At 42.9% G+C, this 24,771-nt stretch overlaps 1 protein-coding gene across 5 annotated transcripts in view; it reads right to left on the minus strand.

The window, feature by feature from the left end:
- NFATC3 (nuclear factor of activated T cells 3) overlaps window positions 1–24,771 on the minus strand; it is a 128,343-nt gene that overhangs the window by 85,452 nt on the left and 18,120 nt on the right. For 4 of the 5 annotated variants that reach the window (XM_038368021.2, XM_038368019.2, XM_038368022.2 and 1 more), the window contains exon 2: window positions 11,377–12,508. In XM_038368021.2, the coding sequence (XP_038223949.1) occupies window positions 11,377–12,191 (815 nt within the window). In that variant the 5' untranslated portion in view covers window positions 12,192–12,508. Of the gene's footprint in view, window positions 1–11,376; window positions 12,509–13,166; window positions 13,266–24,771 lie in introns of those variants that run through there. The other variant, XM_043495064.1, reaches the window with a different exon arrangement.

The following is a 24,771-nucleotide window of genomic DNA, read 5'->3' on the forward strand; positions in this document are numbered from 1 at the left end:
ACACACTGTCAGGCAAGCCCTGCAGCCACCACCACCAAACTAGGCACAGGGTGGGTAGGGAAATAAGAAAACCTTTCAGAGTGTATCCAATAGTTTCTGAGAAAGCAAACTGTTTAATGACCATGCAGATTTGGCCAGCAGTAACAACCCATCCAGGATGGGGAGTGATATCCTTCTCTTGGCAGCAGCATCATCAAATACTAAGTGAGAAGTCTCTCCCATCAGTATCACATGGAGATTCAAAGCGTACACCATGCAATACACTAAATCATGGAACTGCATAGTGTCCTCTGAAGGAGGAGGCTGAAACCATCTCCACATGTTTGTCCAGTGACAGAAACTGACCTTGAGCCTGACCTAAATGCTCCTGTTCGAACAGAGGAGAAATCTCTCTTCCTTCTCCTCCCCCTCCAACTGAGTCTCAGGTATCACTATCTGTACTGTCAACTGATCTGAGGAAACAGGCACCTACTCCAAGGGTGCTCCGGGGCTCAGGCACCCACAGGGAAAAAAAATTGTGGGTGCTCACTACCCAGGAGCCAGAGCTTGAGTGTTGAATGTAATGAGTTCTGTGCTGCTAACAACTTCTGCCCTTGGGGCAGGGAGTTTGTTTATAAACAGAGGCATGGTGATTAAGGTAACAAAAGGCTTGTCATTAAATTAAATTAATAATCATTAGATGATCTTGAAAGCATTCTCAGGCACTCCAGTTAAAAGATAGGAAACAAAGGGTAGAAATAAATGGTCCATTTTTAAAACAGAGAGAAATAAATAGTGGTGTCCCCAAGGGGGTTGTACTGGGACCAGTTGTGTTCTTCATATTCATAAATGATCTGCAAAAAGGGATACACAGTGAGGTGGCAAAGTTTGCAGATTATACAAAATTACTCAAAATAGTTAAATCCAAAACAGACTGCAAAAAAGTTACAAAGGGATCTCACAAAACTGGATGACTGAATTTCATCTGCTAATTTGTTTCCATGTTAAATGCAAAGTAATGCACATGGCAAAATATAATCCCAACTATATATACAAAACGATGGTACCTAAATTAGCTGTTACTCATCAAGACAGACATCTTGGAGTCATTTCCAGTACCCTGGAAGCAATACGTTTCCAGAGTGCTGCAAATTTATAAGAATCCTTCTCACGGTTCCTGTATCATTCTGAACCATTCTCCAGCTTGAGAAGACTTAAAAATTACCTCCAGTCATCAATGGAACAGATGCAACTGAATAATGTAGCTGTCCTTAACGTGCATCAAGACAATACCAGGGAACTAGATGTGAATAAGATTGCTGACAGTTTCATCCAGAAAGCTACAGTGAGACATAAGGTCTTTAAACTAGGACGTTAAGTGAAGAGAGCATGTAGGTGATTACAATGATTTCAATATACTGTAATTTATAATGTAATTATGTAGTTCATAATTATTTAAATACCAATGACAGACATTCAATAACTAGACTATGGAAGAAGTGTGTAGATATGCTGAAAAACAGCCTCCCCCAAAATTGGCAAAGTGGCCCTCTCAAACACACATCCCCCTCTTCCAAAGCACACACTGGCAAAAAACAAAAGTCAGTGCCTAGGTCTGGAGGCATCAGATATGAGGATCTTTGGGCTATCAGATTCTTTGCAGATGAAATCACCTCTCCATCCACACAGAAGATGAACGAGGAAACCCTGAGGTGGCCTCCAACAAGGCCATAGGCCCCAGGAGTGCCCATCACGCCCACAACTGGAGGTCAGGAACATGCAAACGAGGGTGGAACAAAGAGAGGTCTGAATCTTGCTACACGTCTCTATATTCTTCTTCTAACCTCCTCCTGGAAAAGGGACCAGATAAGCGTACTGTGGATAGTAATGCACCTTAAGGAAGGAATGGGGATGCACCTCTTCAAAAAGACCCTGTAAGTTTCTAGGAGGAGGAATTAGGAAGCTCTTCAGGGAAGAGCCAGCAACAGGATCTGGGTTCTGCCGTCACAGGCGTTATATCAGAGCTGAATCACTGTGAGGCAAGAGAGATGGCACCAACAAGAGCAGCTGAGCTAGTCCTCAATCTTTCTTCCAGAACCAGGGCATTGAGATCTGACCATGTTGCCTCGATTCGGACATGAACAGCTTGGGGGCTTGACTGAGGGAAATGCAGGAACCAAATCCACCCTTATAAGGGCTCTGGCTTCTGAGAACCTTTCAGTTGACCAGAACAGATGGAGATCACTGGATTGAGACTAAACTCTTTAGACCTTGCAATCGAAGTCTGTACAAATCCAGTGTGTCTAACCCCCAGAGCTTCCTTAAGCAGAAAGAGTTGCAGATGAATCTCCCCATTCTTGCAGGTCCTGGGGGTGAAGGTCTGACTGATCCAACACCCAGAAGGTGCCTGGCCTTCTCTCAGACACCATGCACCGCATGTGGTTATCTGAAATTGAGAAGCAAAGCAAAGCAGTAAGCACACCTTTTAAACCCTGAACTTTTTTTTTGCTTTTCTGATTCTACCATATCCCAAACTGGGGAGACACTAACTTCTTGCTAACTTACTCTAAGCTAACATTAACTAGCTGTTTTGGAACAAACAAATCCCCTCAAAGAGATCGGAGGAGTTCACATCCATCCAGGCATGCACTGGAAGGAACGGAGGAGGAGGGTGCTCCAGCCCCTATATAGCCTCACTCTCAGCACATCTGGAAAGCTAAGGAGAGAACACGAGCTGATGTTCCTAGAAGAGGGTTTTACCACAACGTGGTGCAATATGGTGGTGGAATATGCAGAGCCTCCCAAAAGAAGAATGTTTGGTTATCAGTCAACTTGCACCACCAAAGATCTTCCTATCATATTTGACACTATGGAATACATACACGTGAAGAGTCACCCCATGATCTGGTAGAAGAGAGAGATTTAGCTAACAAGAAATTCAATGATTTGGGTACTTTAATGGAAGAATACTAATTAACTGAAAAGGGAAGAGAAAAATAAGATCCAATAAACGCTAACAGTTTGCAATGTTGGATTCTCCCATCGCTTCGACAGATGTGTGTTCAGCTAGTGTTGACCTGAGTTCTGGGTTTATTTGTTTTTATGGCTTCTCACATGGGAAGCGAGTCCAATCCTGGATTTGCAAATACGGTTGCGGGGAGAGTTGGAGGCATTAGCCTTATGATAGACTATTTTTTTCTGCAAAGACCTCACATGCCACTCCTCACAAGTGGACACAGCCTCATGGCACAAAACCTCTCAATCTGGGTCTGTTCAATGCAACCAATTCCCAGATTCTAAGGTCTATGCATGTTTGAAGTTGGCTTTCAAAGTATCTATATCTAAAGTGAGGTTGACCCTTAGAGTGGGTCCCCATGCTCAGCTGGTTGAACAGCATGGCTTTCAGTATGTGGGAAACTTCCACGCGAACAATGTGTCCAATCCACTGAAGTTGTGCCCTGATGAGTATGCTCTCACTGCCAGAGATTTGGCACTTCTTAAGGACTTCAAGATTGGGTATCCTGTCTTGCCACTTGATGTTGCAGATTGATCTGTGGCAGTGACGATGAAAGCTCTTTAGCTGTGTGATGCGACGTGCAGAGTGTCCATGTCTCACAGTGATAGAGGAGTGAGGTCAGTACAGCAGCATGATAGATCTTTATCTTGGTTCTGAGGCGGACTCTACGTTTCCTCCAGAGTCTATGGGTGAGCCTGCCAAAGGCCAAGCTGGCCTTTACTGGGAACTGAATGATCTCATTATCCAACATGGTGTTACTGGAAAGTATGCTACCCAGGCAGCAGAATTTCCTGACCAAGTAGAGAGGTTGGATCATGAGGCTTGCAATGCTGGTGCTGACTCGTACATGATCTCTATCTTTTTCAGACACTGTAAAACTGAAGAATTTTGAGGCTTAGGCAGAAAGGCCCACAATAAACTGAATGTGTGTGCGTGAAACAAGGAGCACAGTCATCAGAAAACAGCAGCTCTCTTAATAGCTGTTCAATTACCTTGGTGTGGGCCCGAGTCCCTGTAGACTGAATAGACGCCTAGCCCCCACCCCTATCCAATCTAAACTGAACGTGTACACCTCCATCAAAGTCCTGGAACGTGAACAAGACCATGGCAAAAATGACTCGAGAGACATTACGCATCGTTAGATGTTGTTGGTACAGGTAAGGCTACTGATGAGTCACCACACTCCATCACCCTGGCCATCATGAAATTACCAGATGACAATCATCTCTGGGCAGCCAAATTTATGAAGGAGTTTCCATAGCCTCTTGTGATTCACTGTATCAAAGGCCTCTATCAGGTCAATAAGCATCAGGCAGGGATCTTTGTTCTTTGCAGACAGACAAATACATGTCTATGGTGCCACAACCAGAATGAAAGCCATACTGTGACTCTAGATACACCCAATCCAGTAGTTGGGATACAAGCATGCCGAGGACAACACACAGAAAGATCTTCCTTGTTATAGATAGCAAAAAGATTCTGCAATGGTTGTCACAATAGATACAAGTCACTTCCTTGTCTATGGATGGACTATGAAAGCATCCTTATACGCCTGGTACCTGCTCCAATAGAGTTTTGAAAAGGCTGGTGAGCTTCCTGATCAGGCGGATAACTTCACATTTGTATACTAGGTGCAATGCCATCGGGGCCTGGAGACTTGCTCATGAACAGCTGCTTGATGGCCTCAGTAACATTGTCTGTCTAAAGAGGGGTCCACAGATAGCTCTTTCATGGCAAGATGCTGCAGGAATAAGTCAATGGCTTCCTCGGACATGGGGATTGACTGTTTAGGAGACTACAAAGTGCTCTGTCTGCGAGATAGAATATCACCTTCTGGTCACATCTACTGCAAGTACAAAGGCTACATCATCTGATTTGGGGCCACACACACACACCATGGAGATCTTCATAGAAGGCCTCATGCCATGCTTGTCAGTTGCTTCCTGCAGTTCTGCAACCTTCTGCTCCCACCAGTGGTTCTTCATTAGCCTAAATCAGGTATGTTTGGCCTTAATGTATCTGATCTTCATAGTTGCTGATTTCTTGCCCGAGATACAGGACTTGTTATGGTGTGCATGGTCTCCAGTAGCCAGTCTATCTCAGGGTGACTCATTGGGCCAATATTAGTGTTCCTGCCTTACAAGCCAAGAACCTTTGATGCTGTATTACATGTGACATCTCTGAGCTTCTGTCAGGTTGCCTCAATGTCCATGGAATTTTCTGGGACCTCAGCCAACGGAGTCTCCAGTGTCTACTCCAACTTTACTTGTTTGCTGGGGTCTTTCATGGAAGCCACACTGATCTTTGGTAGTTTAGCATCTTCTGGCTCACTTTGTTGAGAAGTGTAGCTACATGACACTTCAAACAAGTCAATGGTCTGACCAGCATTCAGTGTCTCTTAAAGAGCAAGTGATGTTCACACTTTTAATGTCTTTAAAACCATACAATTACATAGTCCAGCATATGTCACTGTTTTGACCTAGGATGCATCCATGTTAATCTTATATATGTTAGCCTGTTTGTAATAGTGAGATTGAACTCGGCACACTTAGAGAGAAGTAGTTGGCCATTGGCGAGTTTGACCTTCCAATGCCATGATGGCCTACCACCCTGCTCCACATGTCAGAGTCAGCACCCACATGAGAATTAAAATCTCCAAAGACAATATATTTACCTTTGTGCATCCCCCCCTCTTACGACCCTTCTGAGATCTTCATAAAACGCCTGCCAACCTCCTCTTATTACGAGTTATTGTCAGTGCGTAGGCACTAATAATGGTGGTATACTGGTCTCTGGACAAGTTTACATGGAGCACCATAAGTTGGTCATTGACTCCCTTGGGGACCAAGTCAAGCTTCTGGCAATGTCAGGTAGGATGGCTACCCTTACCCACAACTGCCTTGGCTTCTCCTGGGCCTTGCCAATCCAATAGTAGGTGTACCTTGATTCCACCTCCTCAAGGTGCAATTCATCAGTGAGTCTGGTTTCACTGAGGGCAGCGATGTCTGTTACAAATCTTCAGTGTTTTGTAAATAAGAGCTGTTCTACATTCCTATATTTGGTCATTCCATTACCCAAATGTCAGTCTGAATTTTTGTTTTATTGTGACAGCTGTGTTGGATGACCAATCAGGAGCAGTAGCCTGACAGATATGGAAGGGGCAGGCTGTGCTCAGGATTATTTTCAGTCCCTTTTCCCTGGATTGGGGAGAGCAATGCTGTGCATAAAAAGACCTGCTCTGTCGCCTCAGGAGGATATGAGCTCCACATCTGCGGAAAACCACCACCACTCTCAGGCCACCTGTCTGCAGAGTGACTAAGGAGTGTCAGCGGCATCCTCTGCCTCTCCCCATCACCACTTCCCCATCGCCACAGGACTCTGGTAAATTAACTGAGTTAAATGAGTTGTCTGAACAGATGTAGCAACTGGCCAATGATTACGTATATAATGCAGCTTACCCTCATATGCAATCTTAAATCATACGCTTCATCACGATGCCCTCCACTGTCACTGTGTTCTGCATTGTCTGTTGATGAAGTTTTTGTGGTGATGCTGGTAGGAAGGTTTAGGGGTTACTCATACTTACCCAAGAAGCGTGGAGGGCAAAAGTGTCATCAGGTCTGCCCACTGCCCAACAGAACTTCAATATTGATCTACTAAACATTTTATCTTTCCTTTTCCTACCAAACACAGCATCGGGGGGGGGAGAAGGGGGGGGAAATCTGTAGAGAGTTGCCATTGGCTTCGATTACTATTACTAAAATCAGAGAGAAAATTGAAATATATCTATTTCAAAAAGGACCATTATGTGACAAAGCAAAAAGAGTCGTGTAATGGCTTGTATAAGCTACATTTCATACTACATTACCCATCAACTCCAAACAGGTGGATCTCGGTCATAAAAAGGGTCAATTTTTTAAGCAGCTTTCACTACTATTTTGGGAAGGGAGTGACTGATCTAGCAAATCCTAATGTGAGCTAGTATAAACACATTTAATCTGATTTAAGTTAAAACTGCTTTTTATCATCTACTATACTACAAATAAATACTCAAAGCTCATGTAATGCAAGAATACATTTTATTGGCATATGTCTACACTTAAACTGTTACAGAAGTACACCTGCACTGCTGCAATGTAGACACTGCCTAAACCAACAGGAGGGATTCCCAAGAGGCAGTAGTTAGGTCGACGGAAGAATTCTTCTGTTGACCTACTTCTGTCTACACTGGGGATTAGGACAGCATACCTATGTCTCTCAGGGGTATGGATTTTTCACAGCCCAAGAGACGTAGCTAAACTGACATATGGTCTCACTGTAGACGAGCTCTTAAAAATCCTTAAATTTTAAGGATATCCTAAAAGATTGTAGAACGAGGGGACTCCAATAGTATTTAGGAAAAACTTTAATAAATGCAACTAATTTATGTCCTTAACTACAGCAGTTGCAGGCCTCATGTAAGAAGACACTGTTCTGTGAATTCTACTAGTAAGGACACTCAATGGGGCAAGGACTCCTGTGAACCTCTGCTTCATTAATTACATGTGCCTAATTTGATATTATTTATTAGCTACATCTAACTTCAGTTTTATTTCACATGCATTCTTTATACATACTCACCCTCACAAATCCTATTTCAGACACATCTATGCATTTAAAAGCGAAACGCCAGTCAACTTTATTTTTCATACATATATGTACAGCCAATTGAAAAATGAAATTATAGATGGAAGTCTTCATTTGGTATAGTTTGCATATCTATAACCCCGACACTCTTCATATTTTAAAAAAGGCTCAGCTGTTTCTGGTGGATACTGGGCTAGATGGACCATTGGGCTGATCCAGCATGGCCATTCTTATGTAGTTTTCAAGGTTTATTTGTTAAGTCAATAATTCTATCTAATGGATTTACTGTTCTTTTTTACATCTTAGTTTTTTTGTATTGAATTAGCTATGTTAGAATAACCTTAAGGTCGCATGGTAAATTTCTCAGAGGAATTAAAATATTTATTTTTCAAAATTACTTCACTCCACACCCCCATGTGTGCATGCATACGCGCGCGCACACACACACACACATCCCCACCCCCGGGGTCTGTGTGTGTGTGTGTGTGTGTGTCACATTTTGTAGCTTTTGGAGGCAGATCTCATTGTACACGCCAGGGGCCCCTTGCATTACTTATTCCCCCAGCCACCCTCACAAGCTTCCTATGTGCTACGTTCTCATACCCCTCCAGTTCAGGGACTTCTTACAACTTCTACCCCTCCCTCTGAACCACTGTCCTCTATTCTCCCCCTCACTGTGGAGGCTCTGAGCACTCTTTTCACCCACAGCCCCTTGTCCCCTTGTGGCAAGGGCTATGCATGTCCACCCTTCCATCCCTGGTTCCACTTGCCCCTCCTCAAGTCTACACCCAAACAGGTCCCTGCTTCCCAAACCACCACCACTTTACACATGTACCCCACACTGCCCAAATCCTTTGTGAGTTGTGCCTAATGATGCCTCCTAGGACATTCCCTGTTTTTTTGGAATTGACTGGATGTGGCTTTCCACCATTCCAAAGTTATCACATTACAGACAGAAACAGATGCTACAGAGTTCAGCGTTAGACCTTGCTTCACTTGGCAAACTACAGTATAGTCTTAAATCACGTGATCAAATACTTTTGTTCTCCACATGACCCCTTCCTCTTTCCAATTGGTCTTTTTAGGAAAAAAGTCTATTGATAGACTGTAGTCTCTTGAGATTAAAAAGTAACTATTCCACAGCCTTCTCTTTCACAGGCAGGTTGGTCTGCTTAAAAGGCTCAGGATGTAAGATCCCAGAAGTTGAGAGTGGATGCAAGACTGATTTCTAAAGCAGAATGAGAAATTCAGGAAAGAATTAAAAAGGTATTCCTGGTACAAAACTAGACTGTTTTCCTACTAGAAGGATTAACCACTTTTAAATGTCTGGTCACTTTTGAGGAAAATCCTTTTGAGAGTGCTGCTTCAGACAGAAAAGTTGGTTCACCCATGGAAGTGCTAGTTCATTCAACATGCTGTCTGAGAAGTGAAAACTCTCTCATTGGGAGCAGAAAAAGGTAAATCTCATTTAATGGGAATCTGGAGATACTTATGAGGAGCACTATACACTTCTTGCTTCCTTTATTTATTTTGCCTCATTTTAACTCAGAATGAAATTCAATTAAAGCCATATAAATTCTCAAGTTTGTGTGTCCAGTTGAAGAGTATCCAGCTTTAGAAAGACTATAATAATGGACATACAAATTCTGAAAATAAGTGCTCTGCAGAGGTGGTCTGGAATCTTTCTATGCAGCTGTGGAAACAGAATAAACTGGCTAGTTTTGCTGTTCGTGACAGAGGGCTAAGCCCTTCTAACAGGCAAGTCTGATTCTGCCTCAAAGCACCAGACAATTGGAAACCCATTGTGGGTGAATATGAAATAAGAAGTTTAACCAGCCACAGACTCATTTCACTTATAACCGTGGCCATATGTTTACTGACAAAAACCTTTGTTAATGAAGAGTTCAGGTTACCCAGTTGTATCAAGTCCTTTCAGAATGTTGAGTGCAGTAAAACAAATGTCTGAAAACCGGGAAATACACAGTTAAGGTACACACCCAAACTTGGTGTACACACCCAACCCTAAACTCTGCCCTCCTAGAGGTGGCCATAGACACTGGAAATTATCTGCATGCACTGCTGCTTCCGTCATTGTGTCAGGTGAACATATATTGAATAGTGGAGAGATTAACTGGAGCAGTTTGAAAGAGCTGTGATTGTGAGATGAGGTGATCTTGAGCGCTGTACACCTATGAATGTTTGTGTTAGCCCCTCTCCCTGACCATTTTACATGTGATCAAAGGAAAGAGGTACCTATGTACCTTGAGAGGGCTGACCCTCTTGGAGGGTCATCAGACTAGCCTGCTGAGTAGGACCAGAGAATGCTGCCTAACTCTAGATTCACCTGTGCCCACTCCACTTCAAAATATTCACCACCAGCTGCAGTTAAAGTGGTGAGCAGCTCTGTGAAAGATGCCTCAAGTGACTTGCATAAATGTCTATGCATGTTCAGCCAGGAGCCCACTTATCCAAGCATTTCTTCTCAGCCACAAGATCATAAGACCATGCCCCACAAAGCCATGAACAGATACCACCTCTCCACCCTGGGCAGTATGTAGCCTTCTACTGAGTAGGGAGTGAGGAAGGCTGAGAGGAGGGGTTGGGATATTATAAATAGAACACCAAGAAATGCACAGAAAAACAAAAATGGCAGAACAAAGGGCAAAAGGGGAAAAGAGACCCTACATGGAAACTGTGCTGATGCATTGAGGAGATACCAATACACTTCTGTAGCTAAACAGACTGCAAACAACCACCACCAGTTACTTCAGTTTGCAGAGATTTCAAAGTAGCATCGTGGAAAATAACCAGATACACTTTCTCTATAGGATTCCAGCAAAACAGAAATGAATAAAAAGTGAATGAATAAAAATCAACCAGAAATGAGTAAAACCCAACCAAGTTGGTTGATACACAACTACACTCAACCATGTGCATCATAACTGGGATGGCTCGACCTACACCAGTACCTAAGCTCTCTGTGTTAAGCAACATCACTCGTCCACACATCTGTCATGACGATGCTATAGCCAGAATGGCTAAGATCAGCCAAGCCTATCACTATACACAGGCCTTTTTAACCACTCAAGAATGCTCTTGTCATTGAGGCTCATCTTTGATTGGACCAACTTCTGGTGTGAAGAAGAGCTCCGAGTGATTCAAAAGCTTGTGTCTCTCACCAACAGAAGTTGGTCCAAAGATATTATCTCACCCATCTTGTGTCTCCAATATGCTGGAACCAACAAGGCTACAACTACTCACACTTTATATGCCTATCATAGTATTTTTTAAGTATTGTTAAATACTTAGCCATAGTATTTTATTGCTCTACTAGGTTACTACTAATTTATTGCACCCAAGCGCACTATGCTTTGGGACTAGGAATAGAACATTTCTTTCTTGAAGAATTTATAATTTAAGGCCCAAATCTCAGAGGTAGTTGTATGTTGTGAACTGCTTTGTCCTTGTGAAACTCCATTTGATTCAATGGGGTTCTGTGCAAGGACAGCAGTCTGCTCACATTCAACAAATTGAAGTATATGAGCCAAAATAATTGCTGCATTATAATGTGGCTGGAACATTTTAACAAAGAAGCAGATCTGGTGGTTCCATTAAATTTTTTTATTATAATATTGATATTGCTAATAGAATTAATTGTCTTTGAAAAGGCTCATAATGCATCGAGATAAATACATTAAACATATGTAACACATTCAGAAAAGTTTGAAAAACTCCTACGTTTTTATAACACTTACCGAAATATTGGCGTATGGCCAGGCTTTGGTTTGTTCCAAGTAAAGTGTGAAGGAACAGAAAGAAATTGGTCACCAGGCAAATCCTTTTTCAACGCATGTTGAGATCCAGAGCAATCATCTACTGCAGTTTCAAGGGATGGTGATAAATTACCCTGTTCTTCAGAACAGAAATCTATTTTTCCTGATAAAGTAGCAGTTTGATCCTCAGAGGTCTTTCTTGTTTTAAGAGGGATGTCAGTCTCTGTACAACACTGAAATGGTGAAAGGCCAGGATTAAGACCTTGTACACTATGGAGAGAAGTGTTTAACCATGTGTCTTCTGTTATGCTTCCTCTGGGAGAGTGGCCAGGTGATGGAGTTGGAGAATGGTGAGGAGAGAGAGAGCCGGGATAACAAACCTCTGCACTGGAGTGTCGTCGCTTCCCACAGGGGGATGTAGGTCTTGATGAGGGCCTTGATGTTGGTCTTGGGTTTAGCCAATTTTCATCTGTAATACTAGTTCTAGGAGAATGACAAGGAGACTGTCTAGGAGACAGGGCATGCCCAAATCCATAAGGCTGCTGCCAAGGTTCATCCCCTGGACTCCTTGGAGAACCACTAGGAGATGCCAAAGGAGATCCAAGGGTAAATCGAGCAGCAGCTTCATTCAGCTCTGAGTCTACATCATCATAAACATGAGAGATGGACTCGCAAGAGGAAGCATCTGAGAACCAGCTCCTGGAGGAAATGCTGCTGGCAGGGCTTGGGCTAAGGGATGATTCCCTGTATGATGGCTCAAGAGGAAGATACAGGTGGTCCCTTGAAGGCCTTTCCATATATTCATTTTCTGGGCCATTTGTGTGCAATTCATTCTCACTAGCTTCAATCCCTTGATGACAGTTAGGAGAGATAGATGTAATTTGAATACTAGGGCACTCAAAGGGTTTGGGTCCACCTAATGGACTGTATTTGGATTCTGGTACCTCACAAGTTCCTTCGTAGTTTTTATGACCCTGCAGTCTGGTTGGTGGAGATAGAGGAGAGGAGTGTGACTGCAATCCATGATGAGGGATACAAATTGGCTGATTTACAGAGGATGATGGTTGGTCTACATTGAAGATATATATGGATGCACAATCATCTGGTTCAAGATCTGAAAAAGGAACCAAAGAAAAAAAAAAGTCAAAAAAGTGTAGTACATAGCATATCAAGTTTCACTTATTTGCCTGATAGTTACTCATTATTCTAAGCAATTTCCAGGGTACTGAATGCTGTCCAGCTTTCCCACTAGATACCACAAACAAATTTTACAGCCTTAATCCATTTCAGATTTTTTAGACACCAGTTATAAAGTGATAGTTACATGAGGCAATATTTTAATAAAAAAGACATTGCATAGCAGTGATTTAAATGATGCATGTTTAATTTGTACACTTGAAAACAGGTTATGTATTTACACCCTGAAATACTGATAATCTTTGTACTTCAAATATATTTTCCATAAAACATTGGAAGTTTTTAAAACAGTCAGTTCATTACTTAATTCATACATGCAACTTCCTGTATTTTTTCCCCAATAAATTTGCCTTCTTCACTGGTATACCCAAAGAGATTTCACTTTATTGTAGTCCAGCTTTCCATTAATAAATGTATTTTAAAGTATTAGAATAGCATGCTTAGCAACATTTAACATGTTTAAAATTAGAATACTATAGTAATAGAAAATGTTCATGAGTCATACTTTTGTGTACAGATTACAAATAGCCAGAAACCACTCAATTATAGGAGGCTATATATATATAGCACAATACCTGTAATTGAGATTTCCTGAGCACTTCTATTCCAGAAATCCTTCCTCAACCTTTCATGTTTTCAGACTGAAGTTTTCCAACTCCAAGGGTCAATAAAGGCTGTTCATTAAAACGGGGCAGAAATAAAAGCTGTGGCATGTAAGCCCTGTAAATATAGTGAGCAGTTGCTTCCTTCAGTTCTACACCAACTTCTCCCATCCCCCTCCTCTGGACTGGGGAAGCTCAAATCAGCAAGAAGCCCGAGAGTGGCCTACAAGGCTTTCCCTCCTGCTTGTTACCACTAGAACTTTCCATCTGTTGCTATTCTTTTGGTAAGGAAAGCCTCCAATTACCAGCTGCTGCTGTTGCTCCTGCTTAGAGAGGTGTATATGAACACAATTATTGGGGGTCGAGGAGTATGTCCCCATCCCCCCTGATTCCCCCCCCAAAACAAAAAAAACCCACACCTGATTCACCCTGGTGCCTCCCTCTCCCAATATACAGTATATGCAAATAGAGGGGAATGAATTTAGCATCCTCCTCCAGGCTGTAATCCCCTGAGCTTCCCCTTAGCGCAATTTCATTCTTTCTGCTATTGGCCAAATCCTATAGGGATAGATCGCAGAGAGAAGTATCAACTCCTGCTCTTTAGCTGATGTTTCAGGTGGCACAGAACACAGCTGTATGCAACCTCCCCACCATACTTCCTCCCAAAGCTTTCCAACCTCTATAACAGTGCCACCGCTGGAAGCAGGAATATAAGAACAGATGAGAGGTGGGACAAGACCAAGATCACGGCAAGCACCAAGAATATAAGCAAGCAAGCAAGCAAAACCATACGGTGACAGGGGCGGGGTAGAGGAAAGACGACAGAAATAAGTCTGCATCAAGAGAAAATGGTTATTTCCCCTGTAACAACTATGATAATTAAGATAGTCACCCACAGTTAAAAACTACACTAATTTCTTAATGGTGACTACTGCACCCTTTGGAAACTAAGCCACTACCAGTGTTATTTTGCCTACTCCAATAAGACAGCATATAAAAGCAGTGAATTTACCAGTAGTGACTCCAACCTCAATAATGCATGACTAAGGCTACGATTCAATCATCAATATTTTTAGTAAAAGTCGTGGACCGGTCACAGGCAAAAAACAAAAAAATCATGGCCCCATGACCGGTCCATGACTTTTACTAAAAATACTCATGGTTGAATCCTGTGTGCATGTGCTTCGGGGAGAAAGCGGGGGCCCGTTGCTGGGGTGGAGGGGGGAAGAAGAGGGGTTGCCACTTCCAGGATGGGGGGCCCACAGCAGCTCTGGCTGCTGCCAGGATGGGGAAGCACCGGGGCCAGCTGCATTGGCAGCTGCTAGGGCAGTCCCAGGGCCGCCAGAGCAGTGACCAGTGCATCTGGCTGTGAGACCACTCAAGCGTCTGGCTGCAGACCCGCTCTAGCAGTGGCCAGTGTGGCTGGCCCCAGGGCTGCCTGAGCAGCTGGCTCTGGAGTCAGCCACACTGGCCACTGCAGAAGTCACAGAGGTTGCAGGAAGTCACAGAATCTGTGACTTCCGCGACCTCCGTGACAGACACTGAGTCCTATGCATGACTAAATAAGTGTATTAGAATCTGTTTTCCTCAACAGGGGCTTCCTGTTTTGACAGTACATACACTAACAAAAAAACAAACTTCAACATTTCAAGTTTGCCACTATGGAATTAAGGCTTGCTTGATACTAAAAATCAGTTTAAACAAAACATTTGAGCACAATACAACAAAATTACAAAGCTCTGGGTTACCGTACTTAATGATGCACTGTAATTTGAATTTGTATCTTACCAAAACTACATTGCAGAATGTTAGACTAGTACGTAATTCCATATATAAAAGGAAGAAAAACAGCAACATGCTTTTCTTCTTTCCTGTGCATGACTAGATTTTTCTCAATACATACAATCATCAGCAGTTCACGGTGATGTTTGGCCTTAGAAGTATATATTCCGGGGGGTGGCCAAACTGGCTCATAAGCCCATGTGGCTATTTTACTATTAAAGTGTGGCTCTTGGAGCCCCCCCATTCTTCACCTACCAGTCCGGGGGGGGAGGGGTGGGCACGAAGAGAGCTCGGGGCTTCTGCCCAGCAGGAAAGGGGGTCTTGGGGCTTGAGCCCTGCAGGGCACATGTGCTGAGACTCAGGGCTTCAACAAGAGTGGGGCTGATGCCCTGAGCCCCAGCAGGCATGCTCTGCAAGGCTGAAGCCCTGAGACCCCCCTCCTTGCAGGGCAGAAACTCCTAGCCCCACCACACCGCTGCAGAACTGAAACCCCACTCCGGGTGGCGTGCTGATATATTCTCTAAAACTGGGGTGGGCAAACTTTTTGGCCCAAGGGCCAGATCTGGGTATGGAAATTGTATAGTGGGGCATGAATGTTTATGCAATTGTGGCCTAAGGTGAGGGAGAGGAGGAGGGAGGGCTGTGGCTGGGGGTGCTGGCTCCATCTTGCCTCAGTCTATGCTGCCTTGTAGAGTGTGAGGCTACATTAACAACAGTGTATTAACCCTTGAGGGCTCAGCCGCGTGCTAGTTCATCGTTTAGCAGCAAGGTATTCCCTGGGAAATATTTTCACCCTCTGACACTACCACCTCAACCAAGCTTCACAATAATTCATTGCTGTGTACAACATTAAACTGTTTGTTTCAAATTGTTTAAAACTTGTACTGTATATGTATATAATGTCTTGCCTTTTGTCTGGTGAAAAAATGCCCTGGAACCTAACCCCACCATTTACATTAATTCTTATGGAGAAATTGGACTTGCTTAACATCGTTTTACATAAAGTCGCATTTTTCAGGAACAACTCCAACAGTAAGTGAGGAGTTAATGTGAGTAATTGACAGAAATACAGTAAGTGGAAGAAGTCTGCATGGTGGTTCGAAAGGTTCCAACCCTGCTGATGAACCACGAGGGTATCAATATGATGCCACATGCTGAAATTTGTTTCCCCCCCCCTCGTTTCTTTTAACAGCATAGGAAATTACACAAAAATCATGTTAAAATGAACATTACGATTTCAACAGCATGCAATGAAAAGTTAGAAAACTTGTGAATTAAGATTGCCAAGTACTCAAAAATGCTGGCACCCCAAGTTCATGGACACTTGATTTTGTTCTCTCTGCCTCAGCTTGCCAGCTATAGAATAGAGATTATACAACTTTGCCTCTGAGGTGTTGGGGGCGAGGGGAGAAATCAATTCATTAGTATTTCTGAAGTAGTCATTTCTAAAAAACCATATCATTTCTGAAACTTCTCCCATTTTCTTCAAAGACAGTGTTTGGTTAGACCAGCTCAAGAGAGAAGGTATTCTGATGAGCAGAAGCACTGATCCAGGATTTCAGATCAAATGAAAAAGAGCAGGTTTAGAAGTCTGGCAACTAGGGGGAAGACAGGATATCAAAATGTAAACAGATTGTGCCACAAGAAAAAGAGAGCCAGATGTCAACAGCAGAGAGAAAAATGCAGTGGTGAGATAGAGATGTGCAGCAGATCATAACATGGAATAGGAAAGGAAAGGAAAGGAAAGAACTTTATACCAATCTGTTTTTTTAAAATACTTATTTTCTACTTGGTCTACAATTTGCTGAGTGACAAACATCCACTGAACTACAAGAGCTATGTCCCAGATCTGGCTGTAAAGATGATGTAAAAAACTGGAGCCACTAAGCCAGGGGTTCTCAAACTGGGAGTCAGGACCCCTCAGGGGGTCACAAGGTTATTACATGGAGGTTGTGAGCTATCAGCCTCTACCCCAAACCCCGCTTTGCCTCCAGCATTTATAAATGGTTTTAAATATATAAAAAAATGGTTTTAATTTATAAGCGGGGGCTCACACTCAGAGGCTTGCTATGTGAAAGGGGTCACCAGTTCACAAGTTTGAGAACCACTGCACGAAGCTAACTGCCCTGATTGTTAGTGGTGCTTTTATTTTCCCATTTGGAAGTATTACATTCATGATGAAGTAGGGGAAGGACTTAGCATAGTTTCTCCTCTGCAGAAGGGCCTCTCTTTCCTACAAAGTCTGCCAATGTATCAGGGATGGAGTTTGTAGAGGTTGGTTCAGTAGCAGGACACATGGCAGGTGTATTAAGTTTCACAGGGCAGGGAGTATTAGCAACGATGCTGGTGTACTCAAGTCTATGTTGAGCTGCAGAGTTTGTCTTACTCTAATGCATCTAGTCACTTCCAGATCTATAGATTAAAAGGAACAGAGATGAGGGGGCATGAGACCACGTGAGCACAGAAAAGGCACTTTTGGACTTCCACACAGGGGAGGAGCTTTTTATTGCAAACAGAAATTGGTCTTTGCAAACCAAGAGATTTGAAATCAATAAAAGGACTCAAGCCTTTGGGCAACAAACTACAGTATCAGGATACATAAATACCAATACATAAATAAAAATTCAGGGGCATATACTACTGAACAGCAGTTTACAGATATAGTTGACAGTTTTGGCTGTGTTTATTACATCAAGGGTCACTGAACTGCTGTTCAAATCTAAGTGTCAATACCATAGTTGATATCCATCATATAATCCTAGTCACTGTGTATGGCCTAAATTCCAAAAAAGGTTCAATCAATCAATCACCTACAGAGATGGAGAGAAGCCACAATACGCAGGAACCAGAGGTCCTTTTAAAAAATAGCTTGATGTACAGGAAAGATGCTAGATTAATACTATAAAGTGCCTGAAAAGAATAACTACTTAACTGTAATTCTGCTTTTTTTTTTTTTAAATGAACTCCTAAATTCAGATAGTACAAGTCAAGCCAAAACTTCTCTAGCTGTCAAAGCTTGGTCCTTCGGAGGCACAGGCAAGCAATCCTTATTCTGAGGCCAACAGCTAATGACATAGTGCCCTCTAGAACATATATTTTCAGTTCCTTGTTAATCAGGAATGAAGAGCTCCCCAAAGTATAGTTTAAGCCCACACAACATTTGTCAGGGACAGATCAACAAAGGAAAAATAAAGAAAAAATACCATGCCCCTTCTCCAATTCTGACAGTAGGTGGATGTGTAAACAGGAATCCATTCACATATTTTAACGAACCAGAATTACATACAATTCTCTTCTTTAAAGATAATATATTGAATGGACTCCCAATCTTGATGGCTCAAGAGTTTTCAAGTTCACAGATGATTCAACCATAAAGGGGGGGGGGGGAAATGTATGAGAGGGAAACAGGATAAAATTCAGGTTACAGAGAAGTTGTCAGGTTTCAGAGTAGCAGCCGTGTTAGTCTGTATTTGCAAAAAGAAAAGGAGTACTTGTGACATCTTAGAGGCTAACAAATTTATTTGAGTATAAGCTTTCGTGAGCTACAGCTCACTTCCCAACCCAAGACAGAGTTTGTAAGGCTGAAGACCTAGAACCAACATACAGCTCTGCAGCTGACTGCAATCAGGACATTTATGTACAGACAATTGGCCTCAGAATGAGGCTGCCCTGTGTCTAAGGGTACAAAAAAAAAAATCTAAGTATGAGGCCCACTACTTCCACCCTCCATTCCCCTCCAAAAATATCCATGCAGCAGAGAACACAGAGAGGAGGGAAAGTTCTTCATTTCTTGAAGTCCAAGTACCAAAAGCTGACAGTGGGTAAGGAATCTTCATTCCTTCTCCCATGCCCAGGATCCCTTTGAAGGGACTTGGGGGAGGGGGGGACACACAAATGGCAGAACTTCATCACATCCAGGGAGAAGGCAGCAACAGTATATATGTGGGAGGAGGATATACAGGTACATGCTCCTTATTGTTGGAGCTCTCAAGACCACATATGCTTCTCTGCTGGTATGGCCTACATCTATCAGCAAGAGAAGAAAACCACTTAAAATAGTGGACCATTGGGGTGTGGGGGAGGGAAGGGTGAAGTGCACTAGACAAGGGTATTTGTTATATACTTGGATGGTCAGAAGTCAGTGTTTTAAACTCCCTCCTCCCCCCCACATGATGTTGAATATGAATATCGATGGCTAGACAAAGTCCAATTATTATAACCTCAGCACTTCAATAGTTCTTTTGTCTAGAAAAGAGAATTTTTTATGGTTTAATATTCATACAAAAAATTGAAAACTTACATTGGTGAAGAACGGGGAGATCGATATGTTGAAAGAAACTTTTGCAACATTTGCCATTTCCCATCAGAAGATGTAAAAGATACACACGCTGGTCACTCAGATTCTCCTCCCCCCCGCCCCTTTCTTCTATTGCAGTCAAACATTCAAAAAAAAAAAAAATGGAGATCAGCCATCAACCAAGATCAATTTTTTAAATCTATTCTTTGTTAAAAAAAAAATCTTTGTTCTCACAGCATGGTCATGAAAGGAACAGAATTTTTAAAGTTTCCTTTTAAAGAAAAAGGAAAGTTGGTTTATTTAGAAATGCACATTAACATCCATTCCCAAGGTACTCAGAAAACCTTACATTAATTAAAAAAAGTTATGGCCTTAAAAAACAAAACAACATACACTTAAGATGAAGAAACAGTTATAGAAGAATAAAGTCCTGTTTATAATCAGTTACCATCATGAATGGTTTTACACACTGCCTCCACAACACATGGTTAAAACTCATATTAATCACGGTAGCTAACTTTGTTTTGTTCATGCCAGAAGCCTAGGTTGGCACAGATGTCAACTGAATCAGCAAACTTTTTTGCAGTCTAGACCAGTGGTTTTCAACAGGGGATCCACAAACCATTTCAGAGTAGGACCCCATGGCTAAAACCCAGAGTCTGAGCCCCGGGGTCCTACCCTGAAATGGTTTGTGGATCCGCTGTTGAAAACCACTGGTCTAGACTGCAAAAAAAGTGTGCTGAATCAGTTGGCGGGGCTGAAGCTAGGAACTGAGGGGTTGAAGCCCTGATCCTCAGCGCCCCCTGTGGGGCTAAAGCTGGGAGCAGCAGGGCTGAATTTTGCAGGCCCAAGTCCCAGTGCTCCCCATGGGGCAGAAGCCCTGAGCCCATAGGCAGAGTTAGGGGACACAGGAGTGTTGCTCCCCCCAAACTACAGTGCAAGAGCAGGGCATTCCTGGGGTAGCTCCACCCTCCACACACACACACACACACACACACACACACACCCACCCCCCTCCTCTCCCTGCCCCTGAGGTCAGAGGCGGGAAGCCAGAGCTGAGCAGTGCAGGACAGCTACTGCTCTGGCTGGTGCATTGGAGCAGGCAGCTGTACCCTCATCTCCTGCTGCTGCTGGTGCAGGGGGTTGAAGCTGCTCCTCAGCTCCCAGCCCTCTTTACTCACGCAGCTGGTAAGAGCTGTCTGAGCGGGGGGGACCTGGCTCCATGGCTGGCAGAGCCCTCAGGGAGCCGCTATCGCAGGAAGAGCCCTCCCAGCACACAGCCCCTAGCTACCCCTCCCTGCACCCTGAGCTAGTCCCCCCATCTGCACACAGCTCAGAGTTACTCCCTCCCTGCACACTGAGCTTCCCCCCCCCCATCTGCACATAGCCCAGAGCTACCCCTCTCCCTGCACCCACCTTTGAGTTATAATTTTTGGTTGTGCCCTTTCCCCTCCCTGCCTGAGTCAGGGGGTGGAGCTGGCTCGACCCCTGCTGGCCCCTGCCCATCCAAAACAGAAATGAAACTATACCTATGCCTGAGCCCCCCCCAGTCCCAAGCCCCCACTCCCTGGCTGGGCTCTGGAGTTTTTGTAGCATGTTATGGTGGGCCTCAGAAAGAAAATGGTTGAGAACCCCTGACATATATTTATCTTATTATAGACAATCACTAAGACTGCAATTTAGTCACAAGGTCACAGAATCTGTCACTTTCAAAGACCTGTGTGACTTCAGCCAGTGCCAGCTGGGAGCTGCAGGCCACAGCAGGGGGAACCTGAAGGTGGGGGTACCCCCCCATAGTTCCCAGCTGCCCCAGCTTCCCATTTTGTCATGGGTATTTTTAGTACAAGTCAGGGACAGGTCACAGGCTTCTGTGAATTTTTCATTACTGTCCACGACCTATGACTTTTACTAAAAATATCCATGACAAAAACTTACCCTTAACTATCACAGGACGGCTGGCCCCTTTAAGAGTAGGCAGCACCCACTCCATCCATGATGGGCTTCTTTAAGGAAAAAAAATTCCATCTCTGACCACTTGTAAGTAAGTATCAGCATGGTAGCTGTGTTAGTCTGAATCAGCAAAGACAATGAGAAGTCTTTGTGGCACCTTAGAGACTAACAAAGGTATTTGGGCATAAGCTTAAGCATAAGCTTTTGTGGGCTAAAACCCACTTCATCAGAAGTAATTACAATTGCTTAGGTAGCTGACTGGCCCCTAATTGACTAATGAGAATCTGGACCTCATAAATAGCAACCACAGCTCAGCTGGAGGACAGTTCCTGTAGAGAGGTGCTCCCAAAGAAAAAAGTAAGAGAATATCTTTGGAAAGCAACTTAGGGAGGGACCTTCCAAATTCCTGCATGACTGGAGACTCAGCCTATAAAGAGCTGCATGCTGTCGGGAGAAGAACTGCAGTTGGCAGACTCCAGCAAAGCAGTCAAAACTGAGAGCGTCTTTAGGGTACAGGGGCTAGAGGTGAAATGGAAACTCAGGTGGAACAAGTTCAGACCGAGTATGCCTCCCCACTAAGAAGTCTGGGTGAAGATCTTTTCTGTTTTAGTTGATATTTCTGTCAATGAGACCCTCAGAAGGGGGTGCAGTTAGATACATAAATGTCTCGTTTAATGACCCAAATGAGGAAATTATTGCAGGGTGTACCCCACTGGTCCCAAAGGAGTACACAAGGATACCATGTTCCTTTTATAGGCTGCTGATAATCTTACAGGGGATGGAATACTTAGAAATGTAAAGACACAAATACCTGCATATCAGTGTATGATCAGTTTATTAAGAGGAGACATTAACTGAACACCTAGTCATGAATAAATTTAGTAAAGCTAAATTTAGCTATATGCAGAAGTTACATGGCTTCAGATTCAACTACTAATTAACAGAGGATGAAATCCTGGCCCCACTGAAGTCAAGGGTAAAACTCCAAACACAACACACTGTTTGAAGAGAAGCAATGGTTCCAAGACCTGCTTAATATGGCAATTAGAAAAATACTAAAGGTCTTACAAGGAGGCAGGAAAAAGTTAGCTATATAGCTTGAAAAAAATAAATTAAAAATTAAATAATCTTTTCCTGGTATTTGATACAACCTCTGCCCTGCCTGAAGATAGGGTGGGCAAACATTTCCTTACAACATTATGCCCCTGCTGTTTTCCGATACTGCAGCATGTATATTTGCCAAACCACTAGTGATCACATTCAGTTCTTTATTCCAGTTTCATAGGAAGAAGACAGCATGCTGAGAGAAGAGCATGCTCATGCAGATTGTGTTTTATGTTAATGGATCAGATGATTTCTTTAAAAAAAAAAAACCACCCTCTCCTTGTCTGCATATATCTCACTTCTCTTTTTTCACACTAAAATCCTGCCATAATTTCCTGTACAAACTTTAGCAAAATGTGGTTTCTACTAAAACAGCAATAAAAAAGGAATCCAAGCCTATGGCAATAAAACTCATGTGACAGAGTTAGGACTGTGACAGCAAATATCAAAAGGAAGTGAAACATTTTGGGCGCCCATGCTTTTTTAAAATGTATGAAAAGTGTTACTATTGTCCCTTTTCAACCTGAGTGGCTACTCAATGTTCAGGGCCCTTAGGCACACTCCAGTTGGAAGCAGAAATTGATGGAATCCAGTATTTGATGCAATCTTGTTCGTTTACAAAGAATGTACAAAGGCCTGCTTCTCTGAACACAGGTGGAACCAAGAACAAAAGGAGCAGTTTCTTAGCTTAGGGTATGGCTACACTGGAAACTTCAAAGCGCTGTTGTGGGAACGCTCCCACGGCAGCGCTCTGAAGTGCGAGTATGGTCGCATGCAAGCGCTGGGAGAGAGCTCCCCCAGAGCTCCTGGTAATCCACCTCCATGAGGGGATTAGCTGCCAGCGCTTCGAGCCTGTCTACACTAGTGCTTTAAAGAGCTCAGACATGCTGCACTCAGGAGGGTGATTTTTCACACACCCCAAGCCAGCAAGTTAGAGCGCTATGAAATGTAAGTGTAGACAAGCCCTTATAGTCCCAAGCCTCTAACCAACACCAGATCAGAAGTACACACGCTCTCTCTCTTTACAGGATCACACTGTGCTCAGAGGCAACTGGTTGGCTTTCTAGCCTCTGATCCTCTCTGTTTTTGTCAGTCTTCAGTTTGTGTGTTCTGCCTCCCTCACATACAAATCTACCCAGAACAATTCAGCAGAAGCTCCTCCACCCACACAATCCAAAATTCCTGGGCAGGCTCTACTAGGCCTTATTTTAGTGGTGGGCACCTTAACTGTCTTGCAAACAGTTTAAGTGAACGACAGATTCACAAATCAATTTCAATGAGGTTTTAACACAACCAACAGCCAGGTTTAATTCAGCTCATAACATTATGAAGTATAAAATTGAATCCTGTTTATGTATTTTCAGAGCAAAGTAGAACCGCCATTTTCCCCGAAGAGTTTCCATCATTTCCAACAGAAACATTTTTTTCTGAAATTTCAGTAGTACTGTTTCACTACAACAAACAGCTGTAAAAATAACTATATATACTGAAAGAGGAACAAGAAGCTAAAGATCTCAACAACAAAATTCGGTTCAACTGCTGGATTTGATTTGTAATTCCTTATAAGACAATGTGCTGTAGTTTCAACTGTAACTGAGTATTGTTCTCCTGACTGACTGATCTAACTAGAGGAATATGAATTGTGTTGAAAATTAATGTAGCAACCTTAAATACAAGAGTGATTCCTGATTTATATGTGTGGTATGAATATTAAACTTTTCCACCCTTTAAGTTAGAAAGGCAACATTTCTTACCAGATAATTATTTCTTAGCATTCTATACCAGTACATAGAAAGTGCTGAAATCTGCCTCTTGTAGCTTGTCAGCTTACAATATTCAGATGATCCTCACAAAGCAGTGAATTCTGGAGACAGTTAGAATTTAAGCTAATTACAACATATGCCGAGTGCCCAGGATTCCATGCTGAGGCCAGAGTTTGAGACCAGAGTGCTAGCTCTCAAGTTTGCATTCCCAAGCCTTGAGGCCACCACAAGCTAGCTCCACCCTGAAACTTGCCCCACTTCCATTCATGCTATGCACTAGATCTTATATCACTTATGTGACCCACTGTTAACAATTCAAACAGATTTGCAAGTTCTCAAAATCAGCTCTCCCTTAAATGGTAGGAGCTATAATTTTTTTGGAGTGTGAGGATGTTACGCTATATTCTTTATATGTAGAAGGGATTCAACCCATGTTGAAGTGTAAAACTCAGTTAAATCTGAACTAGAGATGTGACAAAGTGATTTCATCAACAATTCAGATCATCCTCAAGGCTCCAGTCAAGCACCTGTTACTCAGCCAGAAAGCCTACTGAAGTCAAATGGAGGATTAAACATTAAATTTCTTAAAGTGGTAAAAGTTATTAACTTCTGTGTATATGATCACATGATTTTATAGATACAGATCTCTTCGACAAAATTTTAGTGGTTAAAGTTAAGGTTT

This window comes from Dermochelys coriacea, chromosome 12, assembly GCF_009764565.3.
Source record: "Dermochelys coriacea isolate rDerCor1 chromosome 12, rDerCor1.pri.v4, whole genome shotgun sequence".
Taxonomy (NCBI): domain Eukaryota; kingdom Metazoa; phylum Chordata; order Testudines; family Dermochelyidae; genus Dermochelys; species Dermochelys coriacea.